This window comes from Podarcis liolepis (genome assembly GCF_965112155.1).
Source record: "Podarcis liolepis genome assembly, chromosome: 2".
NCBI lineage: Eukaryota > Metazoa > Chordata > Lepidosauria > Squamata > Lacertidae > Podarcis > Podarcis liolepis.
The window spans coordinates 11,472,420-11,496,896 of NC_139555.1; the positions used below are offsets into that span (position 1 = coordinate 11,472,420).

The 24,477-nt window shown below is 49.0% G+C and overlaps 1 protein-coding gene across 9 annotated transcripts in view; it reads left to right on the top strand.

Annotated features, from left to right (window-relative positions):
* ZNF385A (zinc finger protein 385A) overlaps window positions 1–24,477 on the top strand; it is a 227,328-nt gene that overhangs the window by 42,149 nt on the left and 160,702 nt on the right. For 3 of the 9 annotated variants that reach the window (XM_083490269.1, XM_083490275.1, XM_083490279.1), the window contains exon 1: window positions 2,387–2,540. The exons of 2 other annotated variants lie outside the window; for them this stretch is intronic. In XM_083490269.1, the coding sequence (XP_083346395.1) occupies window positions 2,504–2,540 (37 nt within the window). In that variant the 5' untranslated portion in view covers window positions 2,387–2,503. Of the gene's footprint in view, window positions 1–2,386; window positions 2,541–5,855; window positions 6,244–24,477 lie in introns of those variants that run through there. 4 more of the 9 variants (XM_083490270.1, XM_083490273.1, XM_083490281.1 and 1 more) reach the window with 4 other exon arrangements.

Below are 24,477 nucleotides of genomic sequence, written 5' to 3' on the forward strand. Positions count from 1 at the left end.
AAAATGGGGCGGGCAGAGAATAGTCTCCCACATAGTAAAAGCACATGTTTTAGAGCACATGTGAAATAAGTGTCTGTGCTCACAGGTGATCTCAGCTCCCCCTCCCCCTTCCACAAACTATTAGCCCAGGGGTGGAGCCTCCACTGATGTTAACAGATTTTTCTTCTTTTGAGGCCAAGAGAAATGTGGGGCTAACATTTGTCAGGGTCGTGACAGGGAAGAAATTGGTTAAATTTCCCCTCTGAACATATTGCTGTCTTAATGACAACCTGCCCCCCCCCCAACGCATACAGGGTGTGCTGCTGTTAGTGATGTTTATTTTTTATTTTTTAAATAACCTGGTCTTAATGCACAGTTAGCACTCAGATTTCCAGCTTTATTTCCTGGGCAGAAATCAACAAATTAAATTTTTGTCTCATCACGGCATCATTGGCATGCTGTCAAATAGCTGTTAGTGGCACAATCTGGTGGGAATCCTACCTGACGGAAGAGAGTGCAGTTGGAATAGTAGTAGTAGTAGTAGTAATAATAATAATAATAATAATTTATTATTTATACCCCGCCCATTGGCTGGGTTTCCCCAGCCACTCTGGGCGGCTTCCAACAGAACACTAAAATACAATAACCTATTAAAACATTAAAAGCTTCCCTAAACTTTTAGATGTCTTCTAAAAGTTTGATAGTTATTTTTCTCTTTGACATCTGGTGGGAGGGCGTTCCACAGGGCGGGTGCCACTACCGAGAAGGCCCTCTGCCTGGTTCCCTGTAACTTGGCTTCTCGTAGCAAGGGAACCGCCAGAAGGCCCTCGGCGCTGAACCTCAGAATGATGGAGGTGGAGACACTCTTTTATAATCCTTTATACCGGTAATAACCAAACTTTTTTGTGTGTATGTGAACCTTACAAGAGCAGGGTAGTCTCCACCGCTTCCCATCAGGAAGGATTATTTTGACTCCATGGCTTTGCTGAGCATTCAGCTGCTGGGGGTGGGAGCTGAATACTTAATTTACAAGGAAAGTATGAGTAAGTGTTCCTAGGTCTAATTCTGAAGCACAAGTGAAAGCGGATGTGAAGAAAGCTTTTATCAACTACATGGATACACTAACTGCACCCCTTCCTGGAGGACTAGGACCACGCTTTGGTAAAATAGGGGATTGACTACTGCAGTGCACTTTATGTGGGGCTGCCCTTGATTACTGTTAAGAAAGCAGAGCTAGTGCAGAATGTTGTGGCCCTCCAGTTAACTTGTGTAAGTTGCTGAAAGCAGATAAGAATGGTGTTGCATTCGTTTCACTGGCTTTCTGTTTGCTTCTTCTCATGAGTCAAGGTGCTGCTTATTTGCTGTGAAAGTTTACACTAGCTACATACCTAAGCAAGTGTCTTCTTCCATACGAACCCACATAAGCAAATAAAGATTTTCATGAAGGCCTTACTCAGAGTGCTTTCTGCCTGTGAAATGAAATCTATTACAGTGGTGCCCCGCAAGACGAATGCCTCGCAAGACGGAAAACTCGCTAGATGAAAGAGTTTTCCGTTTTGGAGGTGCTTCACAAAACAAATCTCCTATGGGCTTGCTTCGCAAGACGAAAATGTATTGCGAGTACCTGCGGGGTTTTTTCCCTCCCCCCCCCTTTTCTAAGCTGCTAAACTGCTTATCAGCTGATCCGATAAGCCGATAAAAGCCGCTAATAGCGCTAATCTGCTAATCCGTCAATGGGCTTGCTTCGCAAGACGAAAAAACCGCTAGACGAAGAGAATCACAGAACGAGGTACCACTGTATATCACATGGCCTTTTTTGCTGTGGCACCCCAGCTGTGGAATTCTTCCCAAGACGTCCTACCTGCAAGGGCTGGAAACCTTCCTGATGCTGCTGGACTCTAAATCATCCCTGCCCACTGGCTAAAGTGGCTGAGGCTGATGGGACTTGGAGTCCAACAACATCTGGAGCACCACAGGTTACCTCTCCACCCATGTATTTTTAATCTTTTGTTGGAAGCTGCCCAGAGCGGCTGGGGAAACCCAGCCAGATGGGCAGCGTATAAATAATAATTAATAATAATAATAATAATAATCCCTGCCCTGCCGCATGTCATTTTAGAAGGATGGCGATTGCTCGATTGTTTCAGCAGGATTTCATCAGTCAATCAGAGTCAGTTACCAATGGTGTTTCGTCGTGGTTTAGGCTGCTTTTTTTAAAAAAAATCATAGCCTATTTGTTTGCTACCTTGCACCTCCTTTTTCGGAGAGTAAAGATAGAAAACCATCACTGCGATGCTTGCCCTGATACCCCTACACAGAGCCCTGTTTGTTTAGCAGCAGCCTTTGAGAGAGAGCTGCTCCACGCCCTGCCCCCACACCCCCGCCATATTCCTGCCCAAGCCTGCTGCTCCACGTCAGAGCGGTTTCCACACCTTTCCCCCGAGCCTGTCCCACGCTGGAGCCCTTTCCCACTTCTGCCCAAGCCCATCCCAAGCCAGCACCTCCTCACGAGACAGGGGAGAAGATGTGGAAGGAGCTAATGCAGCTCTCCTGCGACATAGGTGAGTTGAGATTTTCGTGTTAGATCCAACTCCTGTTCAGGAAAGTCAGAGGCACTGAGCCAGTTGCTTCTAACCTCCCATCTGAAGTAGAGTTCTGTGTAAGCGAAAGGCTTCTCTCACCTTCCTTTGCTATAAAAAGCAAGCTTCATACTTGATTGGTGCTGTGTTACAGGACTTCAGCAGGCATAGGCAAGATAATTGTGGGGCTTTAAGGAGGTGGGTACTTTCTAATAACCAGCATGGAATGGGTGCTTGTCCACACGCCTCTTAAGGGCTGAACCAGCCGTGTATGTGTGCCAGTGTTTCATCACTTTGTGTCCTTACATCTGAACTTGTGAATGCTCTCCCTTGGAAAGGGATTTGAGAACCCCGTGGGTCTTCTTTGAGTAGAACTAGGAGAACAACCCAATGTATGGAGTCCTTGGAAGGCAGAATCTCAGGTGCTAATAGCAAGTTCATTCTCCAAGTGTGGCTCCTTCTGTAGTCTCCAGAGGCACCACCCACATCCCAGAGGGAGGTATCAGCAGCCTTGAGGAAATCCCAGGGTTTGCAGAAGTTCAAAAAATCTTTAGGGGAACAGAACTTCTAAGAGAGGGAAATAATAATAAAGAAAAGCCAGGCTGATGAGAATCGAGCACACTAAGTGAACATAGAAATGTAGATGGATTGTTAGAAAGAGGGAGGGGAACAGAGGCAGTAGGAATGGATTATCCTGAAAAGGGGCATGGCTGGCTGGCTCCACACGGCAACGCTTTGCTACTAGCACCACTTGGAAAATTAAAAAAGAAAGGAAAACGAAAACCTCTTGTGGTTGATTATTCTGTAATGACTCTTCCGCACGTGCAGGATATCTCTGGATATTTCTGTATTCATCAAGTAGGGTGGTCAACTTTCTTTCCTGGCCTTCCTCCAATGCCTTTAACAACTCGATAGCAAAAGAGAAACTTAGCAGGGGAAGCTTTCTCCATCACCGCACCTGCACTTTGCTGAAAAGCTCCGGCTGCTGTATTTCTGCTTGTCAGGCAGTTGTTAAAAATCAGGAGAGCCTTGCCAGGAAAAAAAGCTGGCAGTCCTATTGTTGAGCGGCAATGGATATTTTTGTGCAAATTAACCCTAAGAATCATACATATCCATGACTATTCAGGGCATGCCTAGATACTGTTCTGGCAGTAAGCGGCATGCAACTACAGGATGCCAACGATGAGCTGTATATGTGGGGGTTTGGTGAGGAGTTTCAGCGTTTCCTGTACTTGACAGTGTTTCATCCCATACTGGTCTTCTCTCTCTCAGTCCTCACAGCCAATAGGAACCTGACTGGATATGTAGCTCTTAAGGAGGTTGGTGCAGACTGTGTTAATTGGATTAGACAGAGACCTTGGACAAGAGGCTCAGGGTTCCCCCCCCCCAGCCTGTCAAAGGCAATGCAGCAAGCAGGAGAAAAGATCTTTGACTTGTCTGTGCCCTATACTCCCCTGCCCTCGAGGATTAGACATGCTCATCAGACGTGCTGTCTACAAAGGGTTTTTCCATGCTCCACGGTAACATCTACCTGGTGCATGTGGGCGGCAGCTTCTCTTGGCTTAACATTAGCATATTAGCACCCTAATACACGTTTTCCGGCCATGGAGAACCTGTGGCCCTCCCAGATGCTGAGCAAGGTAGGGGTGGTGGGGGCCGCTTGACCCTGGTGTCATCCCTGGGGGGGGGTGACATTGCCACTGGTGGTGCCCCTCCGGGATGCTACCTGCTGCCAGCGCCCTCCCCCTGGGGACACACGCCACCGCTAGCTCTGCCTCTGTCCATCCCTGGGTGCACTTTCCCAGGTGCCCAAAAGGCTTCCTCTGCCACTGGGCCCTCCAGACGTTGTTGGACTCCCAACTCCATCAGCCACAGCATGATGGGAGCTGTAGTCCAGCAACATCGGGAAGGTCACAGGTCCCAACTCCTTGTATGCGTTGCGCCAACATGGCTACCAATTTTGGAAAGTCCCCCCCCCTCCCCAGAACAGTCGGATCATCCATATTTATTTTTGTGGGTGCTTCCAAGTCTTATACAGTGGGGAGCACTATTCTCAGGGGCATCCCCATGACAAATGCAACAGGTACTTCATGCCTCAGACAGGAAGAACAGCCTCACTCCTTGTGGCAGACTAAAGGACCCTCAAGCAGATTGGCATTCTGTCTCCAAGTGTGCCCAGCCATAGGCACCTGAGAAGTTCATAAGCAAAGTTATGACAGAGGATGCCATCTCTACTCATTATCAAAGCGGTATGGCTTCATTTCGATATCAGAGCCAGAATCTGTTTATCCTCCACCCACTTGGTTGACTAATACTGTATGTTCTTAAGCAGTCACAAGGTGTGGCGAAGACACAGGCCATCATCCCATCTTGTGGCAATGAATTCCACAAGTGAATGAGCAAAGGTGTGAAGTAATTTAAATATGTGCTTATGTAAGTTGTAGAACACCGTGTTTGCTCTGTGCATATAATATTCCAGCTGCTATTGTCACATACATAAATGGTTTGGTCATCTTTGGACTTATCTGCTAATACACCCCTAAGCTGCCTACAAACTCATTCGGAAGCCTGCAGTGCTACGGGGCTTCAAGATGCATAGCCCGCCCGCCCTCAAATGCAAGTTTTATATGTAAAACTTTCCTTGGCACGGAATATAGAAATCATGCTGCTGCTGCTGATAATGATAATAGTCATATTTTAGCATTCTCCACCATGGGCCCTCCAACTTAACCCTGCTGCTCAGGCAGAGATATTCCTGGACCCCTTTCTCTCCCCCCCCCCCAACGATCTGGCGGCGCTTTTTCGCCAGAAGTGAAGGCGCGCAAAGAAAGCACCGGCCTGCAGAAAGCGTCCCCGCCTCGTCGCGGCGCGCGGGCTGCTGTCCTGCCACGCCAGGTGTGTGCGCGCGCGTGTGTGTGCGTTCGTGCGCGCGCGCTCGCTGGTTCTGACGACCCGGCCGCCTCCTCGCGTCCCCCCTCAGCCCGGTTTTGGTGGCGGGGGGGTGGTGGTGGGGCTCGCGGCGTGTCCCAGCGCGCGAGGCGCCCGAGAGGCGCCGAAGGTGGCGCGTTTCTACCTGCAGCCGCCACTGCGGAGAGAGAGCGCGTGTGGTGGGCCGGCTACGCAGACTTTGAGGGGCAGGAGGAGCGGGTCGAGGAGGGAGCCCGCCTCCCGCTCGAGGGCTTTGGCGCTGAGTGTGCGTGTGAGTGTTTTCGGCGAGTTGGCTCCGGCCCGCTCTCATTGGGCGCCCGCCTTTGCGCCGCGGCCAATGGCGAGCCGGAGAGGGCGCGCGCGAGCCGCCTGCCGGGGGGTGTAGAGCGGGGAGGGGGGGGAGCGTGTGTGCTTCGCTGCGCTGACATTTTTTTGGCGATGCCTCCTGTTACTCCGGCTCTGCCGCTCGCCAGCCCTGCTGCTGCAGCCGGCGCTGCTCCTGCGCCGGCGCTGCTACTCCGGCCGCCGCCGCCACCGTTGCTGTCGTCCAACCCAGCTCGCTCCTAGCGCTGCTGCTGCCTCCGCCACCACCACCAGCAGCACCGCAGCGGACACGGGGGAGGCGGAGGCGGAGGAGGAAGAAGAGGAGGCGGCGGCAGCTGATCCTCTGCCTCGGCGGCTGCCTGCCATCCTGCTGCGCCGCTGCCAGACGTCAGGTGCTGCTCCGGCAGCGTGAGCTCAGCGGGGATGATCCTAGGTGAGTGACGCTGCTGCTGCCTCCTCCGGCTTCTGCACCTCCTTCCTGCCTTCCCGCCTGGGTCTCATTCACTTTTTTGCCCCGGGAATTCCCCCCCCCCGACACCCGTCCTGGGAAAAATCCCATACTTATTCTCAAGGCTCCGATCCCTCTCCGACCAACCCCTATGGAGAAGATCCCCCCCCCTCCATAAAAATTGGGATCTTTGGCTGCCTGGGATTCGCGAAACGAAATAGAGAGGGGGTGGGAAGGGGGCAATGTTCCCTATTCCTTAATTTCTCAGCCGTCCCAGTGATGCTGCATAGGGCACAATCTAGACTCGTCTCCCCAAGATCCGGATCGGGAAGGGACGACCGTGTGAATGCCGGGTTGCAGTGCCTCTCGGGTGACGAGTGAAGGGCAATGCTTGGAAGATCGTTCTGCTCGCTTTCGCCCTCTCACCCCATTAGAAAAGGGGTTTGTGGTATTACGAGGGAGCCCGTCACCTTCCTCCCATCTAGCATTGCATCGCCCCCTTTCCCCCTCCCCAAACACAGCTCAGGTCTGCGTCACAAGGTGGAAGTTATTGAACTGTTCTGAACAGCGCTACTTGGGGCGGGGGGGGGGGGGAGAGAAGGAGGCACGAGGGCTGGCAATGCGGTGTCGGGAGCCGGGCGGGGGTGGGAAACACGGCAGAGGAGGGGTGCATTGGGGCAAATGTGGGGGGACAAACTACCCCGGGGACAGAGACAGGGCAGCCAGCGATTGCCTCCCTTGCACACCCGCGGAAACAGGGCACCCAGATCTCCAGCAAGTTGAGAAACACGACCCCCCCCCGACCTTTGCCTGGCTTATGGAGGGTCTCTCTGATGAGCTGACCCCACCACTGGGTTGTTTGCCCAGAAGCTGAAGAGGAGGGGTAGGGGGAGAGACAAGCTAGTTGCCAGGCAGGAGATATGGGGGGGGGGGTTGAGAGAGAGAGAAAGGAAAGAGATGAGATGAATCCCTTATTCTGACAAACTGTCCAAAGCTTGAAGCATCAGTGTTGACCTAGATCTCTGTGCGTGAGGGGGGGGGGGGACGACGACTCAGAGGCTCCTCCTCCTCTCTCTTTCCTCCTTCACGGGCGCTTTCCTTTCCTGTTCCATGTGGGAGAAAGACAGGTCTGCTGATTGAACCGGCTCCCCATCATAGGTGGGGCTGCTTAGCAAGGGGTCTTTTCCTTTCTCTTTCCAGGCTCCCCAACAGCAGTGTCATTGAGCTGAATGGTGGCTTGGTTGTTGAGCCAACAGGAAGTGGGTTGGAGCTGAGAGCGGGGTTGCAGTCCTCTAACACGGGTTACTTTCCCTCTTTAGGTACCCTTGCGTACCTAAAGGAGGCGGTTAGGGAAAGGGACCCCTGACCATTAGGTCCAGTCGCGGCCGACTCTGGGGTTGCGGCGCTCATCTCGCTTTATTGGCCGAGGGAGCCGGCATACAGCTTCCGGGTCATGTGGCCAGCATGACTAAGTCACTTCTGGTGAACCAGAGCAGCACATGGAAACGCCGTTTACCTTCCCGCTGGAGCAGTACCTATTTATCTACTTGCACTTTGACGTGCTTTCGAAGTGCTAGGTTGGCAGGAGCAGGGACCAAGCAATGGGAGCGCACCCCCTCACGGGGATTCAAACCACCGACCTTCTGATCAGCAAGTCGTAGGCTCTGTGGTTTAACCCACAGCGCCACCCGTGAAAGGAGGAGGTTAAGGTCCTGCAAAAGGTGGCCTTCCTTCCCAAGCAAAAGCGGGGAGCAGTTTTGATCTGTGTGAAATGCCTGTGAGTACATGATCCACGGTTCTGGGTTACTTAATCTGGGCCGAGGGACATGATGTTGTGAATGCAGTGAAAGAACAGCGCTCCCCACCACAAACATACATCTTGGCCAATCTGGAGGTACAGCTACGGTGCATAAAATATATCCAGGGATGGACGTGCCCTTGGAGTTCCAAGCCGGAGCAGATCTAGGCTGCAGACACAAGCTGGGCCAATGCCTCAGGTGTATGTCTTAGCTATAGTAAAGTGCACTGAAAAGAGAGAGGGGGGGGGGAGACTTCACTTTGAAGGAGGTGCACAGAGGAAGCTTGTCCTCCATTGAGTGATACCCCCCCCACCCGCATTCCAGTAGACATAATTGAGAGCCTTCTTGATCGCCACTGCCTGGGGGCATAGATTCAATTCTAAAGGAGAAGCGAGCAAAGAAGTGACAGACCTTACAAATGAAACTTGGGTGGGGGGGAGATATTGACTTGGTTATCTCTTGGGTCCTTTAATGTGCTCTTGTTATGCTGCTGAGCACAGGAGAGGGGTGGGGAGCAATGTTTTAATTTCCCTATGCAAGAATCTTGAGCCAGGCCTGTTGGGCTGTGATCCGGTCTTATCGTCCCACACAAGGAAGACCTTGGGCAAAATAAAATGCAACTAAAAGGGATAACGTCCAGCATGCCTGAGTGATGCCTTTCAGAACCCCATCCTTCTCCCAGTCGCTCTCCCCCCCCCCAATGACAACCTCCTATCCAGCTCTGTAAGTGCCCATCTTGACCTTGCAAAAATGCATGCGCTTTGGATTGCCTGTTGGCAAATCTCTCTTTACTAGCTGCCTGCCTGCTTTGCCTTGGCAAATGCAGGCATTCTCCCCACTCCACCCTGCCTCCCGCACTCCAGCCCAAATTGGCCCCTGGCCTCTATTGCCTATGGCAGTGGTGTGGCCTGTCTCTTCCCACCCCACCCCACCCCACCCCCCATCGCTATGGATCACAGTAGCTTCCCCTTTTCTGGATGTCTTGCATCTCACAAGGGTCCTGAGGAGGAGCAAAGGTCTGACTTATGGGACTTTGCTGATCTGTGACCCATGTTGTTCAAGCCTGGCAGCCACTTGCCTACCCGTCTGACCTGATTCGTTGATAAAGGGGCTCGGTAACTCGGCCTTCCTTCCATTCACAGTCCTTGCACTTGCATCCTTCGGCTCCGCTGTTGCCTTTTAACTGATTTGGGAGAAGGGCTGTGCATGCAGGTACTTCTCCCTGTAGGACTGGGGAAGACTCCCTTCCTGAAACTCTGGACAGCTGCTGCCAGTCAGTGCTGACAATACTGATTTAGATGGACCAGTGGTCTGACTCAGAATAAATCAGCTTCCCTGTAAGAATATGCCTCGGGGATTGAAAGGATTGGGGGGAGAGGGGAGGGACTGACTTTATCTCATTCTTGGGCCTCCAGGCAAGGCTTGGAGTTTGCTGGGGAAGCCCTCGCTGCCTCTGGTCTGTGCTCACAGCCCTCCTTCTCTCTTGTTGTCTTTCCCCTTACGCTTCCTTGCCTATTTCTAATTCTCCACTATGTCCTAAACATCCCTCCCCTTTCCTCACTTTCTCTTTTCTGTATCCATCTGTCTCTGCTCCAGCTCTGGGTTTCATGCTGCCGGGTAGCTTGTGTGTGTGAGACATGGAATCGGGCCAGAGTCCCAGGTATTTCCCAGGTAGGTGCCAGGCTTGCCTCTGGGGTGGGAAATGCCGCACAAAGATTCCATGGCACGGCCCTGTGGCCTGGGACTTGGTTTTGTTTCAGCTCTGGCTAATGCAGTTCCACTTACTGATCTGGGCTGTAGAACCCCTGGCTCTTTAAGATGTTGGGCACCACCTCCCATTCCCCCGCTTGTATGGCCAGGGGAGATAGGAGTTGTGGTCTACAAACACCTGGCGGATGACAGGTTCTCTGTCACCAATTTATTGTTAATTCTTTCTCCCACTTCCTCCTTTTCCACTGGGGAATCTTGCCATGGTCCAGCAGAGACATTGCAGCCAAGATGCTCCTAATCCCTAATCTAGAGGCTTCCCAGATTCAGTCATTGCATGTGGCTTGGAATGCCTCTGCGTCAAATTCCAACACAATCCTGGGCTTCATTGGACACAGTTGCGCAACAGCCAGCTTCAGTCCTGATCAGCCATTGAGAGGATTTGCAGATGCAGGTGGCAAGCAACGTTGTGACAGAAATAGTGAATAATAGCGGTCAGGTGGCTGTGTTCTGAGCTGCAGGGTCATTCCAGTGAAGATTTCTGGAAAAGATGGTGGCACAGTCAGTTAACAAGGACAAAACGCACAGGCTCCGTGGGGAGCACCCTTGCTGCGGTGATCACGGGGCATGGAGTGTCTCCAACAAGAGGCGTTCAGAGGCAGTGTATGTAAAGGAGAGTTTAGAGAATGGCAAGGGTGCCTGTAACGTCGGTGATGAACTATGCTAGTAAGATGAGTGAGTTGGCCTTGGGTAGTGGGATGGGAAGCTGGTGAGTACCAGGGCAACAGAACAGCAGTGAGTGTGCCTAGGAAAGGGGATAATAGTGTAAAGAGCAATGACAGCCACTAACTGGGGTGGGGAATGCCATGCAGTGCCGAGGGGCTGATCAAAATAATGTGCTGTGAAAAGCAGTGATGGAAGTCTTGTGAGTAGTGTTGGTGCCTGGCAGGGCAATTGCGGGGCAGCAGATCTACCTGCTCTGGAGCATCAAGATGGACTGTGGGATCCCACTTTATCAAGTGTGCTCTTGGGGCAGCAGCTTGGGCTGAAATTCAGCCCCTTTTCTTCCAAAGACTTAATGCTTTATTATTATTATTATTATTATTATTATTATTATTATTATTATTATTACTACTACTACTACTACTACTACTACTACTATTGGCACGAAACTTTGCAGGTTTATATCTTCCCAGACCATTAGATTTAGCCTTGCACACATAACGTAAACTGGGGTCAGCAAACTTTTTCAGCAGGGGTCCGGTCCACTGTCCCTCAGACCTTGTGGGGGGCTGGACTATATTTTGGAGAGAAAAATGAACGGATTCTTATGCCCCACAAATAACCCAGAGATGCATTTTAAATAAAAGGACACATTCTACTCATGTAAGAATCACTGATCCCTGGACCGTCCGCAGGCTGGATTTAGAAGGCGATTGGGCCAGATCTGGCCCCCGGGCCTTAGTTTGCATACCCATGACGTAAACTGTCCAGTGCGTCTCAGTGTGTTATATCCCCTGGGGGTCCAAACTGAATTTGGCCCTCCTTGCTCAGGCTGGCTGGGGGAACTGGCCCTGGTGCTGTTTGCATTTTAGCTCCTTTGGCCAGTTTCTCAGCCAAGTTTGCTTTGTGCTGCCTTTGGCATAGCTGACTGGTTGTTGTCAATTATGCCAGAGGCTGAATGTGTCCAGGATGCGCTGTTAAAAGACGGGTCTCGTTCGGCTTTTGCTTGGAATTGGGACTGTCTTTTTCTTTCTTTCTAAGAAATCAGGCTATTGGCCTGACTAGCTCAGTATTGTCCACTTACTGGCAGTAGCTCTTCAGGGATTCAGGCAGGGGACATTCCCAGCTCTACCTGGAGATGCCAAGAATTCCACCTGAGACCTTCTGCAAGCCAAACACTGCCACTGCACTGCAGTCCTTCTCTCCTGATCTGCCTGACACCTCTCTTATCTCATCTGTTTTGAGAATACAGGAAGAAGAGGGTTTTTTTGGGGGGGGAGGAGTTTGGATGGACAGAAACATCTAGAAGCAGAGTCAAAACACAGCGAAAATCCCAGATGCTGGTGTTCAGAGAGAAGATGGAAGAGTAGGACTCAAGACGGTTGCGTTCTTTGAGACGATGGCCTTTGGCTGGCGAAGTTATGTGAAATAAATATAGCTCATTCTGTGTCAATTTGTATCATTCCACATTAAGATCAAGAGTTCAGCTTTTTGTCCTAAAGGGAAATGGAAAGGCGCATCAGCAGAATGAAAAGGGGAAGTGTGTGTGTGTGTGTGTGTGTGTGTGAGAGAGAGAGAGAGAGAGAGAGAGAGAGAGAGAGAGAGACTTGTCCAGGTGGCTCCAAAGCTTCTCTTAGCATGAACTTGTAGGTCTAGGCTGGAAATAAGAAGTGGGATATGTGGCCTGTATCCAGTCCTAGTCCCCCACCACACAGAGTGGACCCATTGGAATTAATGGACACATAAAACTTAAATGACATTACTTTCAATGAGTTAACTCTAAGCAGGACTAGGACTGGAGAAGGCACGCCCCCTTTAAGCCAGTGGCATCTTGCAGCACACGTTACTCAAGAGTCAGGCTGCCCCTGCTGCTATTGGTCTAGAAGGGCTCAGTGTTAGTTTGTTTGGTGGTGGAGCAACTTCAGAGTTCCCTTTTCCCTCGCCACACCACAGAGCAGGACACTGACCAGATTTTCTATCGTACTTTATGGAAAGCAAATGAAAATATACTGTGCTGGAAATGAACCACAGACCCTTCTTCCCTGTGGCTCTGTGCAAACTCTTCCGTGTTGTGTGCCTAAATTAGTGAGCTTAAGGCTTCAATGCCACAGTGAGGACTGGTACTGATGTTGCACATCTTACAAGATTGGCTCCAACTCTTCTTTGATGCCAGAGTTTTCCAGCATCCTCCTGATTTAGGTGGCTGCCTTTTGGCCAGGATGCTGTGACAAGACTCAACCTTAGCTTATTATAAAACAAAGAAATGTCTAAGCCTTCTGTTAGGCTGTTACAGCAACAAGACTCTGGGCCAAACTGCCTGTGATCAGAAGCTGAACTTGCTGTGCATTGAAAGAAGTCCTTCTCTCATGGGTATTGTTCTTCTCGTGACAACTCTGCTGAACTTGGCACCACTCTTCTCCCCAGCCTATGTGGTGGGAAAGGCAGTGTGTTGCCCTCCAGGTGTTGCTGAACTCCAACTCCCAGCCATTGTGGCCAATGCTCAGAGATTATGGGAGTTGTAGTCCCAACAACTACTAGAAGGCACCATGTTGTCTATCTCTGTTCTATGCCGTTCTTTCTTATTTTATGCCAGCGATTTTTCAAGCTTTAAACCTTTGGCAAACCCTTTTCTTATTGGCTGGGCTGCCAAAGAACTGTGTCCATGCTGCCAAGGATTCTGGAACATGTTCCATAGTATACATTTGGTACATGTAGGGCATTGGCCCAGATGCCTGGTCTTCGCTGTGTGTTGTCCCACGTGAACTTAAGGCACACTAGTTAGAACAGAGGAAGGGAATCAGATGTTGTCTTGGACCCACAACTTCCATGAGCTCAATCCAGCATAGCCAGTGGCCAAGGATGATGGGAGCTGTAGTCCAAAAATATCCAAAGAGATGCATATCTCCATCTCTGGTTTAGATGGCTCCCACGTGGCTGTTAATTGCATGATTGGTGGGCCAGCTCTCATTTCAGGGACTCTTGTCTGCCATTTCTTGCCCTGTCAGTCAGTACCCCCTGAAAAGTTTCTTTAGGACTCCAGGGATCACCCACACACAGTCTGGAAACCGCTTCTCTTGGGTCTGCAGCTTCCCCTCTCCCAGCAAATTCCTTGAAAAAAACGAACACTGAAAGCAGAATAAATTACATAAGAGTAGGCCAATGCATGCAAATTGTTTTGATAACTGAATTTGGGTTTCCTGCATGCAGATTATATGAGGGAGGATTATTTCATTGTGGACTGCACAGAGTTGTGATGTGAGCAGAGTGGCAGCAAAGGCTTGGCTGTCCCTGGGCTTTGCTACACCAGCTCTGTGGGGGCTTGAATAATCCCTCAGCTGCTAAGTCCAGCTGGGAAGCGGGGTTAAGTGAGGATGCAGATGGGATCGGCAGGCAGCAATAGCAACAGGCCCTGACCCCTGATTTGACTTGTGGAGGCTGCTGTCTTCCCTTATCCCCATTCCTAACCAGTGAGCCAATGTGGTTCAGTGGGGGAATCTGCCCTAACATCCTGACTGTGCCATGGCCACCACCGTTCCTTATCTGCAGAACTGAAATCTTACTGCCCTGTGACTTGTCTCCCCTCCCCTGCTTCCTAGGCATGCAGTGAAGGCAAATAAGACCATATTTGTTACATAAACCAGCATGATCTGTGATCAGGGATGATGGGAGCTGTAGCTCAACAGCATCCGAGATAATCATGTTGCCTAGCTCGGCATTAGACCGTGTTGGCAGGGTGGCAAGCTTTTGGATTTCACAGAGTAATTTTATGTGAAGAAGCTTTCTGTGCAGCTTGAAAGCATGCTTTACTTATCATACCGACACAGCTGGATCAAGACACCAGAGGCCTTCTTTGAGCATTTTGAATCCTGACTTTATTTAAAGTGCATTACAAACAAGAAAAGGAAAGGGGAGGAAAAGAATTGCAGTGTGAGAGCATCCCAGAGGTGTCCCTGTAGTTTGAAACTCTTCCATTTGGCAATGTGCCTTTTTTTAATGGAAGGAATTGGCTGTTTTGAGACAGCTGCTACTTGGACGAAGGAGGCTGGGTGGTAGGCTCTCCATTCTTCTCTCTCATGCTTACTGGCTTGACTCAAGCTGGGTGTTGTATTCAAATGATGCTTCCCGTAATTGGCCACCCACTAGCAGCTGCTGGTGCTGGGAATTAGTCCTGGGAATCTTGATCCCCAACATTCCTGTCCTGTTTCGCTTAAACAATGTTACATAACCCCATTGTGCATGAGGTGATGGTGGACATTCACTAGCCTGGCTCCCCAGTGGAGGTAAAGACTTGCTTTCCTGTTTTTCACCTTGGCCCAAGGGCATAGGTGGGTAAGATCGGGGCAGGGAGTGGGCCACACATGCGAATGAGCATTTTATACCAGTTTGAGGATCTCACTATGATTATCGGCCAATCTCCAGTCAAGTACAGTGGTACCTCAGGTTACATACGCTTCAGGTTACATATGTTTCAGGTTACAGACTCCACTAACCCAGAAATAGTACCTTGGGTTAAGAACTTTGCTTCAGAATGAGAACAGAAATCGTGCGGTGGCAGCAGTGGGAGGCCACATTAGCTAAAGTGGTGCTTCAGGTTAAGAACAGTTTCAGGGTAAGAACGGATCTCTGGAACGAATTACGTACTTAACCTGAGGTACCACTGTATCTATACCTAAAGAGTGCAGTGGGGACCAGTGTGTTAGTTGTCTGTTTTAAACTAGCATTTTTGCTATTTATAATTGTCTCTCGCAATCTTGCATGTGCTATTTCACCGGATGTTCTTATCCAGTGAAAATTAAACTCTGGTTTATAACCATGGTTTTCAAGAACATCCTCTAACAGCCTACTGATCACTGATGGCCCTCTGTTCTGGTTTGTTGTGGGGGAGGAAGGGAAAGGAGATTGTTAGCCGCTTTGAGACTCTCTAGGGTAATGATAAAGTGGGATATCAAATCCAAACTCCTCCTCCTCCTCCTCTTCTTCTTCTTGTATAGAATTGTAGGTGGTTTGTAGTGATTAGATCAAAATAGACGTCTGTGCTCTTCCCAGGAACAAAAATTCCTTTGTTGGAATGTGAATTCCAATATGAAGAAATAGAGGCTCTTTTGTATTGAGAGTGGTGCCCCCCCTTTAACTTGTTCATAAATGACCTGGGGTTAGAGGTGAATAGAGAGGTGGTCACATTTGCGGAGAGCACCAAATTGTTTAGGATGGTATAAACCACAAGGGATTGTGAGGTGCTGCAAAAGGATATCATAAAAGCTAACAGCACGGAAGCACGTTGTCTGCTTCAACATGTGGTCTGCAATTCAACAGAAATGGTGGCATGAAGTTCTTTTGATTCACTGGATCTCCAGCGAAAGCAGCTTATTGAATTTAACTCAGAAATCAGAGGAGCCCTCTTTTATTTTCAGTGCCACTCAAAATATTGTCTGCATCATTTGACCTTGGGATGGTAATGGGGTCCCAGAAAACAGTCCTCTCATGTAACCGTCTTTTCCACTGCTTTGACCTAAGCTGTGAGCAATATCTGGACATCTCCAGATGAATGCTATACTTTTGCAGTGATGAAAAAACAAATAAATTTAAGTGTCTGCTCACCCGGGCACTTGAAACATTGCTTCTGACGCCTAGAAAATCTGTCTTCTCTTTCTGCTGCCTCCTATTCATGTGACACTTTGAGATTTACCTAAAAGTTTTGTATGATAATGTACACCCACCCACCCAAAAAAGTTATTCATTTGTTGCACTCGTGAACAACCACACAAATATTTGTCAGCATGTTGTTTCTGAGTTTGGATTTCCCCCCCAGCACCAAAATTTCAGTATTTTGAACCTGGGAAATACATACCCCCCCTTCCATTTCTTTTGTTGTTGATACTGTTCTTGTTGGGTTTTTTTTAAAAAATAATGCTTCAGAAGTTGAGCTCTCCTGATCATGTCTATACTGCAGATTTAAACGGGTTGAGCAGTTATTCCCTTTGCCCAGGAAACCTTGCAAAATGTGCTTCTCTTAATAAAATTCTCAGCACTGTTACTCCAATTCCCCGTTTTCTTTGGAGTGGTATAAATGTGAAACATGTCTGTAGTGCAGATATTAAAATTTTATTTTAAAGGGAAGGTATTTGAAGTGATACGGTGCCCCTCTTTAATTACTGTATTTGCAATGGTGCTGGATTTGGGCTTGCAAAGTGTAGGAATGGTGCTGTGCGCACACACACACACACACACACACACACACCCCATTTACTCTGCAGCCTGCCCTCCCACTGCAGGTTTGGGAAGCAGTTAGCCACAATCCGTATCTATCCTGTATCTGTCCTGCTGTTTCTTAGGAAATGCTCTGTTTTGATGTGTTTCTTCTGCAAATTGAGGTAAAAACCACCTTCGCCTGCTATGTTTTAAGCCGGTAGTGTGTTCACAGCCTCAGTATGCTAAATGCCTAAGAAGACCTATCCCCTTCATCTTTAATAGTTGCGGAGAAGGAATCTTCAGACGAGCTCTACCTTCTGAAATTCCTCCTTCTGCACCAGGAGTGAGCAGAAGGTAGAAGGGAGTCTACCAGCAGGTCTCTGGGCGATTGCACTAGATTGTAAAAGGATTTCTGACTCTGTATTGTTTCGGCAATAGTAGGAGCAAAATTACTCTCCCGGCCTCCCAGATTAGACTGCTGAAATGAGGAGAGCTGTGGGGTAGCGCAGCTCTGGTACTCAGAAATGCCTCAGCTTGTCAGCTGCTTTGAGGCACCCAGTTATGATTCCTTGCACTGGACTCTGCTGCATCTCGTGATTCTAGGACAGAGGTCAGCAACCTTTTTCAGCCGTGGGCCGGTCCACCGTCCCTCAGACGGACTATATTTTGAGGGGGGAAATGAATGAATTCCTATGCCCCACAAATAACCCAGAGATGCATTTTAGATAAAAGGACACCTTCTACTCATGTAAATACACGCTGATTCCTGAGCAGTCCCCTGGCCGGATTGAGAAGGCGATTGGGCCGCATCTTGCCCCCGGGCCTTAGGTTGCCTACCCCTGTTCTAGGAAGACGCAGATTAGGTCCCCACAAGCCAACCCTGCATGCCCAAGGTCAAAATGGAGTTGGGGCAGAACGATGTGCTGTAAAAAGGTTATTCTTGCCGAGACGGGGCCCGTGTGCTATCAAATTATATGGAAAGGAGACGATTCCTAAAAATAAAAGTGTGAAAGCAAAAAAAAAAGGGGAGGGGGAGTGACTTGTGAAGAAATGACCTGACTTACGCTGTTTAAACACAGATTCTTATTGATTATGGACCGTGGCAGTGGGGGGTGACTTTTACCACCCAGCATGCGAACGAGACAGAGTGGTTAAAGTGTGCGACATTAATATGTAGGCATTGATTATTTTAGTCTACTTCCTTCTTGGGCCTTAAAGCAAGGACCTGCTTGATCGTGCCAGGTTCAAACATGGGCCCCCACCCCAGTGGCTGGATGTTTGCTCAAGGTTTTCGTTTGCTGCTGCTGCTGCTGCTGGGCTTTAGTAATCCCACAAGATGCTTGAGACCAGCCCATCTGAATGGAGGCTCCCAGCTGGGTCAGACTCCCCCCCCCCGCCCCCGCCATGCTTTTGGAGGCTGAGCCGGGTGCCCAGACAGCCTTTACATAACCAGGTAACCACAGCTTTAGTGGCTATTTTTATCGCCTGAGCAGGATCTCATTTGAGGGCTGGTTTGTAACAATTGCCCAGATTTTCAGCTGCAGTAAATCTAGAGATAGCAAGCCACAGCGCTTTGCTCCGCTCTGTCCCAGAAAGGGAGGGAGACCATTTCAGGCCAACCTGTCCTGTCCTTGTCTTTGCTGCAACCTTGAGTTTTTTGGGGCCTGTGATATAGTGATGCTATTTTGGACAGGGCTGCAGTAGCAAGCTGGACCTGAATATCCTGAGAAATTTCTGTGTGTCCATAGGAAAAGCTCTGCTTTTCTGTAGCTGAGGTACACAGGGCTTTGTATACTTTGTGTATGACACTGATTTCTCAAAATTATTTTCTAAAAAGCGCAGGGATTTCCTGGTTTGGGAAGCACTTACTCAGAACAATAGCCATGGACCAACAAAAATTTGGATTTGTATCACAGGTTGGCCATGGGCTTTCTAGTTGACCATGGGCAATTTCTTGTTTTTCACTGTTGTGGTTCTGCTTGTAATATGAGAATAATCAGCGGTCGATTTAATGAAGTGTTGGGACTCCTATTGGCTGGAGTGATGCTCTGTTTCATAATCGCAGTTGTTTGTGGTGACGGTGCGGCTCCTCAACTGGTATGGAAATTCCATTTTGCCAATGGCCAAAACATCCTCACATCTTTCCTGCATTGCAGGGTGTTGGACTACATGACCATTGAGGTCCCTTCTGACTCTTTAATTCTATGATTCATTATTTGGTCCTGGTAAATGATGGCTCAAATCCTATGGGAGGAGTAACCATAGGATCCACAATAAGGACAGTAAAGTAGCTCTATCATGCACACTAAATAACACGGGCAGCATAATTCTTGGCCTTCAAATGTTGCTTCACATGTGCTATTTCAGCAAGTCTTAGGCAGGGCTAGTCCAAGACATTTTGTTGCCGGAAGTGAAGAGCCACATGGTGCCCCTTTGGGCAGAAGATGACTTGACTGGCAATTTACTGTATTGGCGACTGGACAACATCATCCATTCCATCTGAGAGCAGCACACTAGCTTAGGAGGCCCACTCAGTGCCAGTGGCGGTTGTCACTCATAGGTGTGTGTGTCTGTGTGTGTGATGCCTGCGTTATGATCTTGCATAGCCTAAATAGCTCCTGTTCAGTGGGGCCCTAGAGTCATAGGTGCATTCACTTTCTCCTACAGCAATAAATGCTTGTCAGGGACTTCTGGGGCGCAGAATATGTAAAACCCGCCATACTTATGAACTGTTTGTTAGTTCTTGCCTTGCTTTTTGCCCCTCTAATGGCAGCCTGGCTGGGGCAGACTTTAGAACAGTGATGGGGAACGCTTGGCTCCAACCCCCATCATCCCAGGCCATTGGCCATGCTGGCGGGAGTTGTAGCTCAATAACCTCTACAGTGGTACCTAGGGTTACACATGCTTCAGGTTACAGACTCCCCTAACCCAGAAATAGTACCTCGGGTTAAGAACTTTGCTTCAGGATGAGAACAGAAATTGTGCTCCAGCGGTGTGCCAGCAGCAGGAGGCCCCATTAGCTAAAGTGGTGCTTCAGGTTAAGAACAGTTTCAGGTTAAGAACTGACCTCCGGAACAAATTAAGTACTTAACCCAAGGTACCACTGTAGTGGGTCTCAAGTTCCCCTGTTCTTGCTCTAGAATCATTAATTTATAGCAGGGTTTTCCCAAACTTGGGGACGTGGGTGGTGTTGTGGGTTAAACCACAGAGCCTAGGACTTGCCGATCAGAAGGTTGGCGGTTTGAATCCCCAGCTCGGTACCTGCTCCTGCCAACCTAGCAGTTCGAAAGCACATCAAAGTGCAAGTAGATAAATAGGTACCGCTCTGATGGGAAGGTAAACAGCGTTTCCGTGCACTGCTCTGGTTCGCCAGAAGTGGCTTAGTCATGCTGGCCACATGACCCGGAAGCTGTACGCTGGCTCCCTCGGCCAATAATGGGAGATGAGCGCCGCAACGCCAGAGTCGGCTACGACTGGACCTAATGGTCAGGGACCACTTTACCCTTTACCTTTACTTTCCCCAAACTTGGGACTTCAGCTGTTGTTACACTACAACTCCCATCATCCCTAGCTAGTAGGACCAGCGGTCAGGGATGATGAGAACTGTAGTCTAAAAATAGTTGGAGAACCAAGTTTGGGAAACCCTGATTGATAGGCTAAAACCACTATCTCTTTCTTCTGTTCCTGGCCAGGTATCTATTGAGGGTGGAGGGAATCAGGTCCAGGCCTGGTGGCAGCAAACTGTTACGCTTCCTAGATAGCTTCACTGGCTCCTACTTGCTTGAGGGAGGGAACCTTCTATTGAGTACCAACCATAAAGTTTTATTTTATTAAAAAAACACCAACCCAGCCCCAAACCAAACCTTCTGTTTCCAAAGCTCAGATGTTAGTCTGCTGTGATGGTTTGTTTATTGGAAGGTCCATTTGCTGTGATTTGTGAAGTGGCTGTGCGATAGTGGCACCCTTTTGGAATTGTTCCTGAGCTGGTGAAGTTTTGCACCCTCTCTTCTCTTCCCCTCCCCATCACTTTACCCCATGCCAGGAAAACCTTCACCTGCCACGTGCTTGCGTCGGGCTTTTGACAAAAGCCCAGGAGCCACCTCCATCAAGAGGGCGCAGGGCCATGCTGTCATTATACGCCCCCAGCCAGGCCCTGAGGAAAAATCACAAGATGTTCCCTCTCCCACTCACGCCGGAGAAGCTGAGTGGACTGGCAATTGAATCTTCAACACTGGCAGTGGGATACCATCCCCCAGTGCATCTGAGGGTAGCAGTTTCTGGGCAGGAGGCGTGTATGATCGATCAACAGGACATCAGCTCTGATATCAAACCGAGGGGAATGACCAAGGGGTTGGCATGAATGGCTGTTGGGCTGCCACTTCTTTGCCCCACCCCCAGCATATGCCACCTGAGGCGCCTTCCTCATTCTACCTAATGGTAGGGCCGGGCTAGTGTCCAACATATGACTGGTGAGGATAGGAATATGTAGCACCCCTGTTTGTTTATGGGTCTCATAACACCGCTGTTCTTGTGCCAAGGATGTTTTGCAAGCCTCACTGTCTGCTAGCACACGTTAACAAAGTTTTTTCATTCTTCTGTGTTTGTTGACTTTGCGATAGCTTGTCTGCCTTGCCTTCAGAGCCACAGAAGCTCTTACTGACAGTTCGAAATATGCCCCATTGCCACAGGAAATGGCAGGCTGTGTTCCACATGGCATCTTGGTGTATATGACTTGGTTTGTACATAATGCTAGTGGGAGATGTCCTACAAATGAGGAAGCAAACCATGGTTGGCTTCTCCAAAGTTTGTTTTGTTTTCCACTTGCTCTTGCCTTAGGCCTTTTATCACTTGGTAAGTGTCTAGTATGGGGTGGCCAAGCTAACCATGGTTATGGAAAGGTGCTGGTGTTGCACATAAATCTATGTTGTAATTAAAGAAAGGTTTGTAAGCAAACAAAAGAACTGCAGCTTCAATTCATGATTCATTTGCAGTAAACGAACCATAGTTTGGCAGGTTATGGATAATCAAACTAACCATGTTTTGATAAATCATGGCTTAGCACTACATGCAAACCGAACCTATGTGCACAGTTGCATGTGTATACATTAGATGCAAGGTGTTTACATCCCAGTTAAGAGATATTGATCTCCTGGGGCAGGAGCTTGAACCATGGACATCTCTGGCAACCTAAACTAACAAAATGTTAACAAGGCACTCCAGAGAAGGACAGGGATCTACCAGGAACAAACAGAGACTATCTGTAAACAGGGACAGTTTGGATCATGTGTGTTTTAACGTTATCATTTGATGCACAGCCAGTTCATGTACGAAGGTTTATTTCTGCATGCATTGGGCTTCACCCCAGTAGATGACCCTCAGTAGAACTCTATATATTGGTCAAGTTCAGACATAATGACCTCAGTCTGATAAGCCATTGTGCCTACATCTACCTTCTTCTATTCTCTCTTGTGCCTTCATGTAAGACTTCCAGGATTTGTTAAGCAGCAGAGTCCTCTTACCAAGTGAACCAAGAACAATGGTTTTCTCCTAGTTTGCAAGCCAGGACGGATCTTAAACCATGGTTTCCAACTACAGTACCAGACTTTTAGAAGACATCTGAAGGCAGCCCTGTTTAGGGAAGCATTTAAAGTTTGATGCATTACTGTATTTTAATATTTTGTTGAAAGCTGCCCAGAGTGGCTGGGGAAGCCCAGCCAGATGTGGGTGGGGTATAAATAAATTATTATTATTATTATTATTATTATTATTATTATTATTATTATTAGATAGAATGGAAAACTAACAGATCCTGGAAATCCGGCATTAAGGTGGAGAGGAAGTGTTAGGGCATCATGCTTGCTTTTAGTTTGATAAACCATGGTTCACCAAACTGAGATCATAGCAACTGAATCAGGCCATTATGTGCTTCGCCAGCATTCTGGCACTGGGCACAGAATTCCATATTCTCAGACTCCGAGCTTTTGCTTTCTTTAAAAATGAAAACCTCTGAGGGCAAGCTTGAAAGGGTGTGGGCAATGACATGTAATTTCAGATGATGATGTGGGAGGGAAGACTATCTGGGGCTTTCAACAGCTAAGGAAAATGACCTCAGGGTTCTGCATATAATTTCATATAAATTATCCGGTCTGTGTAAGTGTATGCACACACTTGCATAATAAATGCAGGTTTCCGAAACTGGCATTTAGTGGCACATGATAGAAATTGTACGCAGGTGCGGGCGTAGCCTGGCAAGGTGAGTTCAGGATTCTCAGGAGGCCTTGTCTGGCCACCTCTGTGCAGGGCTTGTCGGGATATGGGAATTTACTCAGTTTCCCACCAGCCATATGATGTTGGTGTACAGCTGGAGCTGATTTGTCTCCTCCTTTTCTCCTCCTCCCAGGAATGCATGGAGGAGTCCCAGGACAACTGCAAACCAAACCACACCTACAAAAGCACCAGTCAATATGGCTGCCTTAAGAATACCTTGGCAAGCAACACAGGAAGCCCCCAAGCCACTGTGTCTTTTGCAGCGCCCCCTAGATTGGCTTTTAGTACCTGAAAACATTCACAGTTGCACCAGTGTGCAAGATAGTGGGTTGGGAGAACCTGAGCAAGGATTGTGCCCAGAGATCTTTTTAGTGGTGGTTATGTCCAAGGTGGGATGCGGGTGGCACTGTGGGTTAAACCACAGAGCCTAGGACTTGCCAATCAGAAGGTCGGCGGTTCGAATCCCCACGACGGAGTGAGCTCCCGTTGCCCGGGCCCTGCTCCTGCCAACCTAGCAGTTTGAAAGCACGTCAGAGTGCAAGTAGATAAATAGGTACTGCTCTGGCGGAAAGGTAAACGGCGTTTCCGTGCGCTTCTCTGGTTCACCAGAAGCAGCTTAGTCATGCTGGCCACATGACCCGGAAGCTGTACGCCGGCTCCCTCAGCCTATAGAGTGGGATAAGCGCGCAACCCCAGAGTCGGCCACGACTGGACCTAATGGTCAGGGATCCCTTTGGCTTTACCTATGTCCAAGGTACTCTTTGTGCATCAGTGTCACGTGACAAGTCCAAAAAGGGCAAAGGCCTCTTTTCTAACCAAGGCCATTTTGTAAGGAACAATGCCAATCCCCAGTACACAAGGCAGGTCAGGACCACTCCTCTTGCTTTTCTTTTCTTGACAGGAGGGACTGTATTGGGGTGGGGTGAGGTGGGAAGAAGCAGCTGTCATAAGGTGGCCTATTTATGATGCCTTTATTTATCAACTCTCTGTCTCAAATTTATCAGCTACTTAAAGGTAAAGGTAAAGGGACCCCTGACCATTAGGTCCAGTTGTGGACAACTCTGCGGTTGCGGCCCTCATCTCGCTTTATTGGCCAAGGGAGCCGGCATACAGCTTCCGGGTCATGTGGCCAGCATGACTAAGCCACTTCTGGCGAACCAGAGCAGTGCACAGAAACGCCGTTTACCTTTCCGCCAGAGTGGTACCTATTTATCTACTTGCACTTTGACATGCTTTTGAACTGCTAGGTTGGCAGGAGCAGGGACCGAGCAACGGGAGCTCACCCCGTCACGGGGATTCAAACCACCGACCTTCTGATCGGCAAGTCCTAAGCTCTGTGGTTTAACCCACAGCGCCACCCTCGTGTCTATCAGCTACTTAGCCCATGGTATTTTCTTTTCTGCTTTTTCATTTGCATTGCGTATTATTGTACGCCAAGGTAAGGGGACCTGCAGCCCTTTTGATTTCGTTGGACCCCTAGCTCCCATCAGCCCCAGACAGCCTGCTTGTGGTTGGGCATGATGGGAGTTGTAGT